General features: G+C 33.6%; 1 protein-coding gene and 1 long non-coding RNA gene across 2 annotated transcripts; both read left to right on the forward strand.

Moving 5' to 3' along the window:
* On the forward strand, positions 1 to 2,204 carry LOC137712136 (NAC domain-containing protein 67-like). The gene is made up of 3 exons (XM_068451274.1): positions 1 to 193; positions 802 to 1,091; positions 1,665 to 2,204. The coding sequence occupies exons 1-3, from the start codon at positions 1 to 3 to the stop codon at positions 2,202 to 2,204; spliced, it is 1,023 nt and encodes a 340-aa protein (XP_068307375.1).
* Positions 2,205 to 10,816: 8,612 nt separating this feature from the next.
* LOC137713897 (uncharacterized) lies at positions 10,817 to 12,070 on the forward strand. The gene is made up of 3 exons (XR_011065345.1): positions 10,817 to 11,247; positions 11,367 to 11,502; positions 11,868 to 12,070. It is a non-coding gene; the product is annotated as an uncharacterized lncRNA (long non-coding RNA).
* The last annotated feature ends 835 nt before the right edge of the window (positions 12,071 to 12,905 follow it).

The following is a 12,905-nucleotide window of genomic DNA, read 5'->3' on the forward strand; positions in this document are numbered from 1 at the left end:
ATGGTTCCAGTTCTCAATGAAGTAGGTCCGGTTGATGCATATATTGATTCTCTTCCACCGGGTTATCGATTTGTCCCCACCGACGACGAGTTGATTTTACACTACTTGATGAGAAAGGTTTTGAATGAGGAGCTTCCCATTAACAGGTTTCGTATTGTTAATCTCTACGATCACCATCCACGAGACCTTACCGGTTAGATTCTTGTTATCTTCTTCTCTTTACATTCTCTTTTATTTTCTGCAATCCTGTTTATCATTACTCTCCTCTTACAAGCTAAAAATAAATAAATCTTGCCCTAACAAGTAGTGCTTTGTGTTTCTTGTGTTTCAAGTATCTTTTACGTTTTCTTCTTTTCTTTGTCATAACTGTATCTTCTTTTCTTTGCGTTCTGAAATTTTATAATGTATGAAAACAATATTGCTCTACCGTTTTAGTTCTTTACCGTGAATGCTTTATGGTAAGTACGTATTTTGTATACAAAAGTATGTTTTTATGTGTGTATAGTTAATATTATCAGGTTAGGTTTTGAAAAGTATTTTACTCTCTTTAGTATATTAGTCTGTAGCCAATCTCTAGCTGTTAATCCTGCAATTCCTTCTAAACCTACGCATGCCAACGACAATGTTTTTCTTCTTTGGTAATATATAACTGGAAGCCATTGAAGTATGCTGTTATACGTACTAGTAATACTACTCTAAATAGGTTCTCTATCCATGACTTGTAGTTGAAACAAATAACATATAAAAGGCAAATTCTGAGGTTTTAATAAGATTGGTGTGGTTTTTTTTTTATCCTTCCAGGAGAGTACAATTTAATTAGAGAGAGTGAGTGGTACTTTTTCACTTCAAGGAGACGGAAGTACCCGAAAGGAGGACGGCCATGTCGAGCAGCAGATAATGGATACTGGAAGGCAACTGGCAAGCCTGATGACATTAAAGATGATAATGGCCAAGTAATTGGGTCTAAAAGGACTCTAGATTATTATGAAGGGAAACAAGGAAAAGGGACAAAGACAGACTGGAAAATGCATGAATATAAGCTCAATAAAGAGACTGCTCCTTCTAACCAAATTGATGGTACTAACATGAAGGTACGCAAGTGTGCACGTACATGTCTCTGTGTGTGTGTGTGTGTGTGTGTGTGAGGGGTGTGCAGAGTCATATGAATTAAAAGTATTTGCGAGGGTACATTTGTCGACTATTTTATGAAGCTCAATAGGAGATTATTTATAATTCAGTGTATATAGAATAGACCGAATCATATATAGTACAATTTTTTTCCGCAAAAAATGTTGGATCTTCTTTCAAATAGAACTGACGCCTTAAGACAAGTTGGTTACTTCATAGAGATGCTCACAATGCAGTGCACCCAGACCATCTTGAATTCTTGTATGTGCATATGTGATGGAAAATTTGTGTATCTTGGTTTTAATCCAAGTGATCCTTTAGAAATCTAAGCGTGCTCTCCTATTATTTAGGGTTTAATAATAGAAATCCTAAAATTCTAAGGGTTCCTTCGTTTCTACTACTTTTGTTGGTGCAAGTGCTCCAGTACTCTTTAGTCTTTGCATGCATGGGGACCTATGTGTGTGCGTGTGTGTGTGTGTGTATATTAATCAAGAGTGCTTTGTATGCCTGTACTAATTTGTTTCTTAATTCTGCAGTTAGATGATTGTGTTTTGTGTAAGATTTACAAGAATAGCAGAATCAAGAAGGATGGGAAGAACAACGACGACAATGCACCTGAGAGTACTATCAGAACTGATCAAGGAGCAATACTGCCTGCAGTTACAAATACTGTAACATCTCATGCTTTTCCCGATCAATCAATTCAACATCCATATCTTCTTACTGGAGAATCTAGTGGCACTACTTCTTCCATTGTAAATAAACATTGTGTTACGTCAACCTCGACAACCCCGGCATATTATGAGCAGCATTATTTCCAAAATCAAACATGTTCCGATCATCCAGGACCAATCTACAACTGCAACAATCAAATTCCACCGCCACCGCCAAGGGAGCCATTTTCTTCTCAATTTCCTCTGCCAAATTCAATAGAACATCAGATTGGGACAGGATGGGAGTCTGTTAATGGAATGCCAGTGGTTGACTCGAGTTCTATTCGGTTACTTCCACATGTCAGGGAATATGAACATGCGCTTAAGGCTATGAGAAACAACGAAGGCCAGGGAACGTGGTGATGATTTGTTGGACGAACAAGAGTCTAGAGAGCGTATTTTGCAATGGAGTCATCAAGATCATTAAGTTAGGGGAAAAAAATCAGGGTGCTAAACTAATGGTAAGTTGTTAGTGTAGGTCTTAGTTTGAGGATAGTTTTTGTTTTTTGGTTGAAGCTATTATTTTATTTTGTGTTTTGGTGATCCATCGTTTTAAGTAAATAATTGTTGTGAGTTTGCTAATCGATTAAGCTTTCCCATCATTAGAAAATTTGTTTTTTCTTTTGATTAATCTTGTTCTAACAGGATTAAATGGGTTCGTATTTCACAGGTTTTGTTAAAGGGTAGACCTTCCCTTTCAATGCTTAGAATACTAATTAACTTTACGAACAATATACTTGCGTCAACTCTATCGGTGCCTCACCTTGTTGTAATTGTCATATTTTTATTGCACAAACTTTCTAATTAAAGAATATCCATGATTCCATGTAATAAATCACTTTTTAATAAAAGAATCCATGATTTTATACGATAAATCAATTAAGATAGAGATTATTTAGTCATTCATATATCAAACAAGTTGACAATTTTAGTAACTATTAATAGCATCTTCACAATAAACCATTCATTTGTTTGATACATATAGTTGACTTAAAGATAACCAATTTGATTATTTTTTGGATAAATGATGATTAGAAAATGGTCGGTTCTCATACAAATTTCTATATTTTTCTTTTTTGCCAAACAAAAGAAAGTTTTACCACGCTCAAATGAAAATATTTACATCAGCCGTTAAAATGTTGAAATGCCACAAAGATTCGAAACATTTTCATCCATAGGAAAGCTCCTATTCGTGGAGACAAAAGAGCCGCAAGGTGTGAAGTCCTTAATTACATTCTCTTGGAGCATAGAGAAACACCAGAGACTTCAAATGTTGTGCCACCCTCTTTATATCAAACAGAAAGCCCTTGAAACTAGCCTCTGCAAGGATCTCTCCCTTAAGCATTCAAATAAGAGGCTGAGAATCAGACTCAGTCTTCACCTCCATAACCCTTGCTCTAAGCACGCTAAATCCAGCCCTCAATTCCACTCCCTCTGCAACCATACCTGAACCACACTGAAACCCACCATAAGGCACACCAACACCCTTGATACACCCTGCGAAGTCCCTCACCAGCACCCTTGATACAATAAAAACTGTAGAATTATTATTTATGACTTTTTCTATTAGCACCCCACAATATGTTAAATACACATCTCATTAAAATTTAATATTACATGACTTACATACCTAATATGTAATGACAATTTCGACCTTATAAGGTTTAAAAAAAATTAAAAATCCAAATTACCTTTCACATATATATCTCAAGTTTATTTATCTTCTTCAACTCTCAAAACCACTCTCATCCTCCATTGTAGAATTAATGAAACTACAAACACATTAATTGAAGAAATTATTCTTGATGAATGAAACGTGAAATCGTTACAAAAACTTTACATGAGGTAAGACTTCGTATTTTCATTGTTTTAGTGATTTCAACGACATCAACATGCATATAGCTGCGTTATGAATGATATCCATTAAAAACAAATATGATTGACGATGAGAATCACACACCTAATAAACCTTAGCCACACTATATCACAAAGATCCCTTGATTTTAAAAGTAGCATAACAACCTAATCTCTTCCTCCAATTGAATGATTCAATAACTAAATCAATTCCCATGATTCGATCAAATGAAAAGAAGATGAAGCATCATCATCAACCCTAATATTTATTTAATCCCCATTACACAGTGCCACTGCTCCTAATCTATATAAAGCTCTACACTTCTATAGTTGCCATATTTTTTTTGGATTTTTATCTTCCTCATCTTCCTCATCCATTGTTGTGAAAATCATCTTCCTCATCTACTGGTATGGAATACCCACAGCCTTCCACCTCTTTCCATGGAAGGGATAGAGAAACATGAAGGGTTAACACATGCAAATAATCAAACAATTGTTGGCACCACTCCAATAGAAAAATTTAAAAAAAAATTCAAAATCCAGCTTCAGCTTTACACCGAAGGTACTTTTGGATGACCTTATGTATTTGCACTTAAAATTTGAAGAGCGTGGGTGTACGTAGAAAACGTAAGTTCTATGGTGAGAGTGTAGGGTGTGAGGGTATTATAGGAAAGTAAATGGGGTGTATTAAGTTAAGTTTAAATTAAAAAAGAAAATGTGGGGTGTATTCAACAATATGTGGGGTTTCAATATAATTAGCCTTATTTATCTATACAAATAAATTAAATCACAATATGCACAAATTAAGTAAGCATAATATATATATATATATATATATATATATATATCATTGTATAAAAATATGCCCAAATTAAGGAAGCATGATCACATTGAAACTCCTAAACCTTGCTGTATATGGACTTTTAAACTTATTTCGGAAAAAAAAAAAAAAAAAAAAAAAAAACCGTTATGAATAGACCATATTCCTATGCATAGAAAGCCCAAATGCCCGCTCAAATCTTTAACACCTATAATTTTCAAGTAGTTTGTCATGGGTATGTTTGGGTGATTCTATCCGCTGCAAAATGTAAACATCCGTGTCTCGTATCGTCTTTTTTTTTTTTATTATTATTATTATTATTATTATTATTATTATTATTATTATTTTAGAATACTTCAATAGTACAAGAGAAATTTTATTAATATGGAAAAAAAAAAGGTATACCTAATCAGGGGACATAAACTTCATCCCTCATAATACAAGAAAAAAAGATTAAAAAATACATGAAAGAAGGGGGACATAAAATTTACTCTTCTAGAAGCAAAAACAACAAAGATACAAGGAAAAGAAGGGGGTACATGAAACCTCACCCCTCTAAAGCCAAACCTAAAAGTCTAAACCTGCAAAACAGAACAAGGAACATCACAAGGTTAAGAAAAAAAGGGGCTTTTAGATCCAGGTCCAAAAACGTAGAGTGTTTTTAGGAGTGAGTCCAGTTATCTAATTATATGTTTTTATTTCTTTTATACTCATTTTATATTTTCTAAAAATATTAAAAATCAATTAAAATCTTCTAATATTATGCATTTTCCAACTCCAAAAAAATATATTTAATATCTTATAACAAAAAAACTAATATACTAATATAAATTTATCTGTAAAACATTCTACCCTAACTCAAGTAACAAATATGTGAATGTATATAATACCTATACATGAGATATGAAACCTAACTAAAAGGTAGAAAAAACATAACATACCTACAAGCAAGACACATTAATCTGTGACAGGTTGATTATAAAAAAAGAATGTGTCATATAGGTAGATAAATATAATTAACCTGTGATATAGGTTGATTATAAAAATTAAAAATAAAATCTATAAATGGGGTTTAAAGCAAAAGGAAGAACGAGATATAACAAAAAGATAAATAAAATAAAAATAAGTAAAGAGATAATTGGGAAGAAATTTGATTTTTATAATAAATCTTATTATTGAACAGATAACTATTGATAATTAAATAATTAAATGTAACAAATTGGATTTATTTTAATAAACTGGACTATTCCTACTATTGGTTCAAAAAATTGGACTTATATTAAGTTTCCCCAAAAAAAAAAAACAAGAAGGTGAGACAAACCTGTATACCAAGATACACATTAATCTGAGAAGCGAAACCTAGGAAAGCCAACAAAGTCTAAAAATAAAGCAGCATGAACTGTCATCAGAGGGGAATCATGCCATACTAAAATTGGAGAAGACAAGCTAATGTTAGTAAAATTGTCCACAACGACATTTCTTTCACAATAGGTTTTTCAGAAGTTAGATATTATCACGTTAGGCTTTTCAGAATTTTATTTTTATTTTTTTTTATTTTTTATCTTCAATTTAGTCAGCAGTCAATATCTTTTTGTCTTGCAATTCGTTCTTCAGTATTTCTACACATGCCAACGACAATCGATTTTTCTTCATTGGTAATATATAACTGGAGGTCATTGATATAATTGGAGCAAACCAGTAGGATGATATACGTACTAATACTACTCTGAATCGATCGGCTTTCCATCCATGACTTGTAACTGTAACGGTTACGATATAGCAGAGATTCTAAGGTTGATATTTTTTTTAACAAGATTGATATTTTATTTCTTCTGATATTGTGAGGTTCTAACAAGATTGGTAGCCCACTCTCTTTTTCCTTTTCTAATAATGGGAAACTTTCAACATTTTTTCTTCTTCGTTTAGGACACTATCACTTAAACAGAGAAAGTTTGAGTGGTACGTTTTCACTCCAAGGACACGGAAGTACCCGAAAGGACAACGGCCAAGTCGCAAAGCAAATAATGGATATTGGAAGGCAAATGGAAAGCCGTCGTGAGGACATTAGTGTCTGTGATGTCTATAGAGAGTCCGACTTTATAAAATATTAGAAAATATATCTGCCAAAGGACTCCTGGACTTTTATGAAGGGAAACAACCAGAAGGGGAAAAAACAGACTGGAAAATGTATGAATATATGCTCGGTAATGAGACTGATCCTCTAAAGAAAATAGATGGTGCTGACATGAAGGTATGGAAGTGTGCACGTATGTGTGCGTGTGAGGCATCATGGGAGAGAAGTATTTGCGCTGATACATTTGTGGACTTTATATATTGTGAACCACAATAAAAAAATTTATAGTATATGCTCCGGAGTATTATTTACATTGGAGCATAATATATTTTTTCAGCCGTAATAGATGTTGGATTAACTTTCAAAATATAACCAACATCCTACGAGTTGATCCTAATTAACTTCATAGAGATGTTCACGTTGCACTCCACAAATGTGACTATTAAATTACTCAAAGCCATCTATATTGTTGCATTAAGGGCATGTGAGTACTGTTAATTTAAGTGTTCTCTCAAATTATTTAGGGTTTAATGATATAAACCCTACACAAAATGTAACCCTTTAATTTGTATTAAGCCACTCGGATTAGAAAATCTAAGGGTTCTCTCGTTATTACTATATTTTGTATGCAATTGTTATTTGATCTTTGCATGGTGACCAATTAATTAACATAGAGTACTTTATATGGCTTAATAACTTTTTTGTTTCTTGTCTGCAGTTGAATGATTGTGTTTTGCGTAAGATGTACAAGAATACCAGAAGCAAGGCGGACAAGAACAACGTCAATGCAGCTAAGGGTACTACAGAATCTGATCAAGGAGCTATTGATCTGCCAGCAGTTTCAAATCATTTAACATCTCATACTTTTCCAGATCAATCAATTTAGCGTCCATCTCTTTTTGTTAGTGAATCTAGTGACACTTCTTCCACTGCAGGCAAACGTCTAAACCCTCATATTATCAGCGATACTCGAGACCAATCCACAACTTCAACAAGAAGGACAAGGACCACAGCGAGTTACAAGTAGGGGTGTGTTATCCACACACCCCTTTTTACTTCTCCCATACCTTTTTAGTTTCCGACTGTCGGATTGGATGAATTGAAGAAGATCAACAGACATAAATTAACAAGGGGTGTGTGAGAAGTAAAAAGGAATGTGTGGATCGTACATCCCTTACAAGTATTGTAAGAGCAACTCAACCGTTTCTTATTGTCTCAGGGATGGGCAACCCAATCCACTCTTCCCCTCTTTAAAACACTCCAGCCCACTTGGGCAATTGGACTCAAGGCGAGCTTGATAGAGAAGTTAGACATAATCGTCTAGCTTAGTGCCCTGCCTATGTGACGTAAGACTAGTGTCATCATAAGGTCGGCCGCAGTTTAAATTACTAAAAAAGTATAGAAATTATTAAAAATATTCATTAAAATATAAAAAATTACATATATTTTTCTATAAATACCTAACTATGTTCTTCTACTTACACTGCATTTCAATATTTTCAAATACTTTCAACTAATATTTTATTATTATCCGATACTAAAAATAAAGTTAATCTTTTATTATAAATAAATAAAACTAATATTTTAATACGAATTGTCTGGAATATTCAATTTAGGATAGAAATGCATTTGGATAGTTATTGTTCATTTAAGAAAATTGAATTGCTTATTACCCAAGAAGCCCTATGCTAGAAGTGCTACACCTCGGACTTTCCCAAATCATCAATCAGTTCTGCAGCCTGATCATCATACAATTACTGTTTATTTAAGGAAATTGAATTGTTTATTACCCAAGAAGCCCTATGCTGGAAGTGCTCTTACACCTCGGCCTTTCCCAAATCATCAATCAGTTATGCAGCCTGATCATCATCCAGATGGACAAATTCGGAGCAAGCCCTCATATTATCAAACCTTTTCAAAATGGAGCTTCAGGAAATTGCAACTTCATTAATCATCAATGATCTCCATTTTACAAGAAAAAATATTCAGGGGAGATTATGACATGTGTCAATGTTTGGCTGGTCCAAGTACTACTTCCACTCAGTTACCTCTGCATGATCATACAATGGAATATTCTTCATCAGGTCCAAGTGCAGGACAGAGGGCAAGAAGATGCTATTAGCTATATTCTGATAACAGTAAGCTTGAAGGCGAGGGTGATGTTCCATTTGAGGATGCATGGTTCAGTTCCTTAATGGTGGCATAGATAACGTGATAATGTTAGGAAAATTAAAATGTTAAATTAAATTTGCAAAGTAAATGATGTGTCATCAATAGATAATAAGTACGTTAATTAATATTTAAGTGATAATCCAATTATCAATCACCACATTATTTAGTTTACAAATTTAATTTAAATATTTTAGTCTCCCTAACATTACCTTATATTAGATTATGGGAGTTGATCAACAACATTTCAAAGTAAATCATCCATAAAATAAAAAAAATAAAAAATGAAAAAGGATTTGGATATGATATACATTTCATTTGATGATATTAACTTCATGGATATATATATTTTTATATATCTTTATTTGTTTTGGTACTTAACGATGCTTTTTTCTTTTGTCTTGTCTTATTCCCATATTCTTTGAACTGCCTATTACTTTTTCTGTTTTTTCCTCAACCTAATGGTATAGTACTATGGAATTGTGTGTCCTCACCATAAGTTCTACTAAAGATTCCACATATTGGTATCGAAAATTATAAGTTTTTATCACAAATAATCTTTGAAATTAACCTCTTCTATCAAGATAATCTCTAAAAATGAAAATCGATCAATGTAGTTTTTGAAAATGGGTTATGCAAATCAATGTGGCCTTCCTTTAGAATTTCATTAAAAATTCTATTAAGTGTTGTCGAGTGACACCGGAGAGGTTTCAGCTCGATTATCAGCACCGGAGAGCACGAGGATCGCGAAAACAGGGGTGCGACCGATTGGACTGGTTGGAGCCGAAGGCATCAATACGATCGCAGGACGAGAAATGTAGATTAGGTAGGGCATGAGCTGAAGGTGGAGGTGGTGGTGGTTTCATTAAATGGCGGGGAGAGGTTGGGAGCGGAAGAGGAAGAGGAAGACATTGGTGGTGAGAGGGTGGTGGGTATGGTGGTCAATATTGGGTGGGTGTGGAGGTTATGCATATGGCAATTGCATTGTGTGTTTTTACAGGGCTTGGATTGATGGTTGTGTCTCTGTAGGAGTCAGGGTTGGGTTTTTGGGGAGGGGAAGAAGATGATGAACAATCATCTTCTTCTTTTTATTTTAAAGTTTTTAATTATCCTATTATAACAAAAATTAAAAAAAAAAATTATTTAAATATTTTCTAATTCACATGGTAATATTTAATTAAATTTATAGGATCTAGTTATGTACCAAATCTTCACATAATAGAATTTTTGACACAATTGTAACGAAATGACCACATTGATTTGTGAAACCCATTTTCATGAACTACATTGCTCAATTTTCAATTTCAGGGACCATCTTGATGTGATGAGTTAATTTTAAGACCATTTGTGATAATCCTAAAATTATATTATCACCAGTTCACAATAGAAATAGACAGATGAATGGGTTATTTTCAGTTCCCAATTTCCAATCAAAGATGCAAACAACTCCGCACCAAACTTTATTATTTAGGGAACTTTAATGGAACACTCTCGGTACTGTTCATTTTAACGAAAAACAACATTTTTTCTCTAAAAAGTCAATCATGGTACTATTCACTTACAACGCCTTTTTGTCATTTTCATTAAAACTCAAAGTTTTCAAGCCATTTTCATTAATTTTCCTTATTATTTATTGTTAAGAGAAATGTTAAGGCGACTCTTTCAAACGTGACATTTTTTATGAATTCGTTGTTATTATATTTTAGCATAATATTTTATAATATTGAAATAAAAATTGACGTTAAATTATCAAGTGACAGAGAGTTCAAAGATAGTCTCACTTTAGAATGTGAAACTCCACTTTAAAATATGAGTATTGCTACGAAGACTAAATTTATAGACAAAATTTGCAAACTAAATAATGTGTCACTAATAAGATTGAGCACGTTTATCATCATTTAAGTAATAATCCATCATCAACTTCCATATCATTTAATTTATAAAATTTTGCCTATAAATTTAGTCTCTAACTTTCCTATTAAAATATTAACACTTCAATTACATCACTAAACAGCTTCAAAAGATCAATCCCTAAACGTTGATCTCTAATCATATATATTAAAACTCAACCGGCCTGGTCACTGTGGATGACCAGTGTGATGACCATTTTACCCCTCGATTTATCCTTGCTTTGCTCCTTTGTTGCCAGCTTTGTACAGTGAGATTACGGTTTTGCCCATTGGATGCACGTGTACACCATCACTGTGCGACGCCTGCTCTCCACTTTTCATCTCACTTTTTCCCTTCCGTTTCAATTTTTACCCACACATCGATCATCGCTGGACCTCCTTTCGACTTCTTCTCTGCTTTTGCTTCTCTCTCTCTCTGTCTAGCCATTCTCAGTTTATGTTGTTCTCAACTCTAGTTTTCTGTCTCCAAAACGCCGATTTTTCTCGCCCTCCAACCTTCCATCTTTCTCTCAAAAATTATTGACAACGATGCAATTAGATCCGATCCAATTTTTTACCTAGAAAAGTTGGCGTTTCCTGGTGAGTTTTACGGCTTTCTCAATGTGGGTCTTTTATTTTATTTTAATTTTTTTTTTTTGTGGTTTTAGATTTGTAGATGGGTTTTGTCTTATGTTTGCTTTTTGTGATTCTGTTTGTAGGCTCAGATCCTTCTCCTGTTCTTTTTCACCCAAACCAGCAGCCCCACCTTCGATTGATAAAGATGGAAACACCACGAATTGAGGCGCAACACCAATACTATAACAATTATAAGAAAAGAGCTCCAAACCCGCAAAGGTATTTTGTTTTTTTTTTTTTTTGTTTTTTTTAATTTTTAATTTTGTTTTGTTCTGGGCTTTGAGCTGTTTGGCTATTGAGAATAAGTTTTTCATTTTTTCTCATTATTTTGTTTCTGGGTTGCCTTCAATTAAGAGAATTAGGGAATGGGTTTAGCATGAATTTAAATTATGGGATATCCCTTGAGGAAAATATTGGTCAGATTCGTTTATGTGTTGTTATCAATCATTGAGTTGATTTTGGAGTTTTCATTTGATCAAAGAGATAGTGATTTTTTTTTTTTTTTTTTTTTTTTTGGTGGAACTTTTAATCGGTGAGATTTTTAGTTAAGCTATGTTTTGGGTTTTGGCTGTTGTAATTCATAGGCCATTTATTGTGGATGGCCACCTATCCCACTAGTAATCCATTGTTCATCCCACCATGAGAAGAAGGAGAGCAAATATACACAGATAGACATACGGATGGTAGAAGAAGAAAGAAGAGAGGAAGAAGAGAGGAGATAATAGAAAGAGTTATCTTTGTAATCTTATTATTCTTGATTATAATGAAAGCACCACTGCTTCTCAGAGGACGTACTGGACTGTAGATGAACCTCGTAAATTTTGTGTCGTGTTTATTTATTTCACTGCACACACCGTCAGTTTTACAACACGTTATCAGCACGAGAAACTCTTGTGTCAGTGAAATCACAAAGCCACAAATTATGTTCACCTATGTTGCCTGGAATTTCACAGATAAGAAAATCTTTTCATTTCATCATAAAATCTTTGTACTACTAATTTCCCTAAAGCAAATATATATATATATATATATATATATATATATGTTTTTGTATGACTGTATATCATCCTTTGCACAAGCAAAAGAGTACAGACTCAAAATTCGTAAAGAATCTGACAGCCATGTAAACAGCCTCGGAACTCCAACTTGCAGACCTCGGATTAAAATACTTTCTTCTTCAAAGTTGTTCGTCTGCCCAGTACCTTTAATAGATCAAATTTTCAGAAAATTCCAATGGTGTAATAATCGCAGACGCCTGAAATATCAAACCAGTTTCTAATTTCCGCAGAAAATTGGGCAGACACCTTATGAGTACCAAAACTCCATTTTGGTAGCTCAAATCAAAATTGTTTCTTCACGAAAGTTGTTCGGTATCTTCTTATTCATATCATACTAAAATTTGAACTTCACGAAAGTTGTTCGGTATCTTCTCATAAGTTACAAACACTCTTGACTCCAAAACTTATGGGAACCGTTTCAATTTTTTCGAAACTCACCGGAGGAGGAACAGCAATTGGAAATTAGTGTTACTGTTATTTCCTGGATAACTAAAATGACTTCGAATTGTAAAATAATAATAAAAGTAAAAGGGATGAAATAAAAGAAAATGGCAGACCAAGAAA

Source organism: Pyrus communis, chromosome 13 (genome assembly GCF_963583255.1).
Source record: "Pyrus communis chromosome 13, drPyrComm1.1, whole genome shotgun sequence".
In the NCBI taxonomy this organism is placed as follows: domain Eukaryota; kingdom Viridiplantae; phylum Streptophyta; class Magnoliopsida; order Rosales; family Rosaceae; genus Pyrus; species Pyrus communis.

Coding starts and splice junctions, on each gene's coding strand:
- LOC137712136 (XM_068451274.1), top strand. CDS start 1: ATGGTTCCAGTTCTCAATGAAGTAGGTCCGGTTGATGCATATATTGAT. Junction 194..801: donor CCATCCACGAGACCTTACCG/GTTAGATTCTTG, acceptor TTATCCTTCCAG/GAGAGTACAATTTAATTAGA. Junction 1,092..1,664: donor TTGATGGTACTAACATGAAG/GTACGCAAGTGT, acceptor TTAATTCTGCAG/TTAGATGATTGTGTTTTGTG.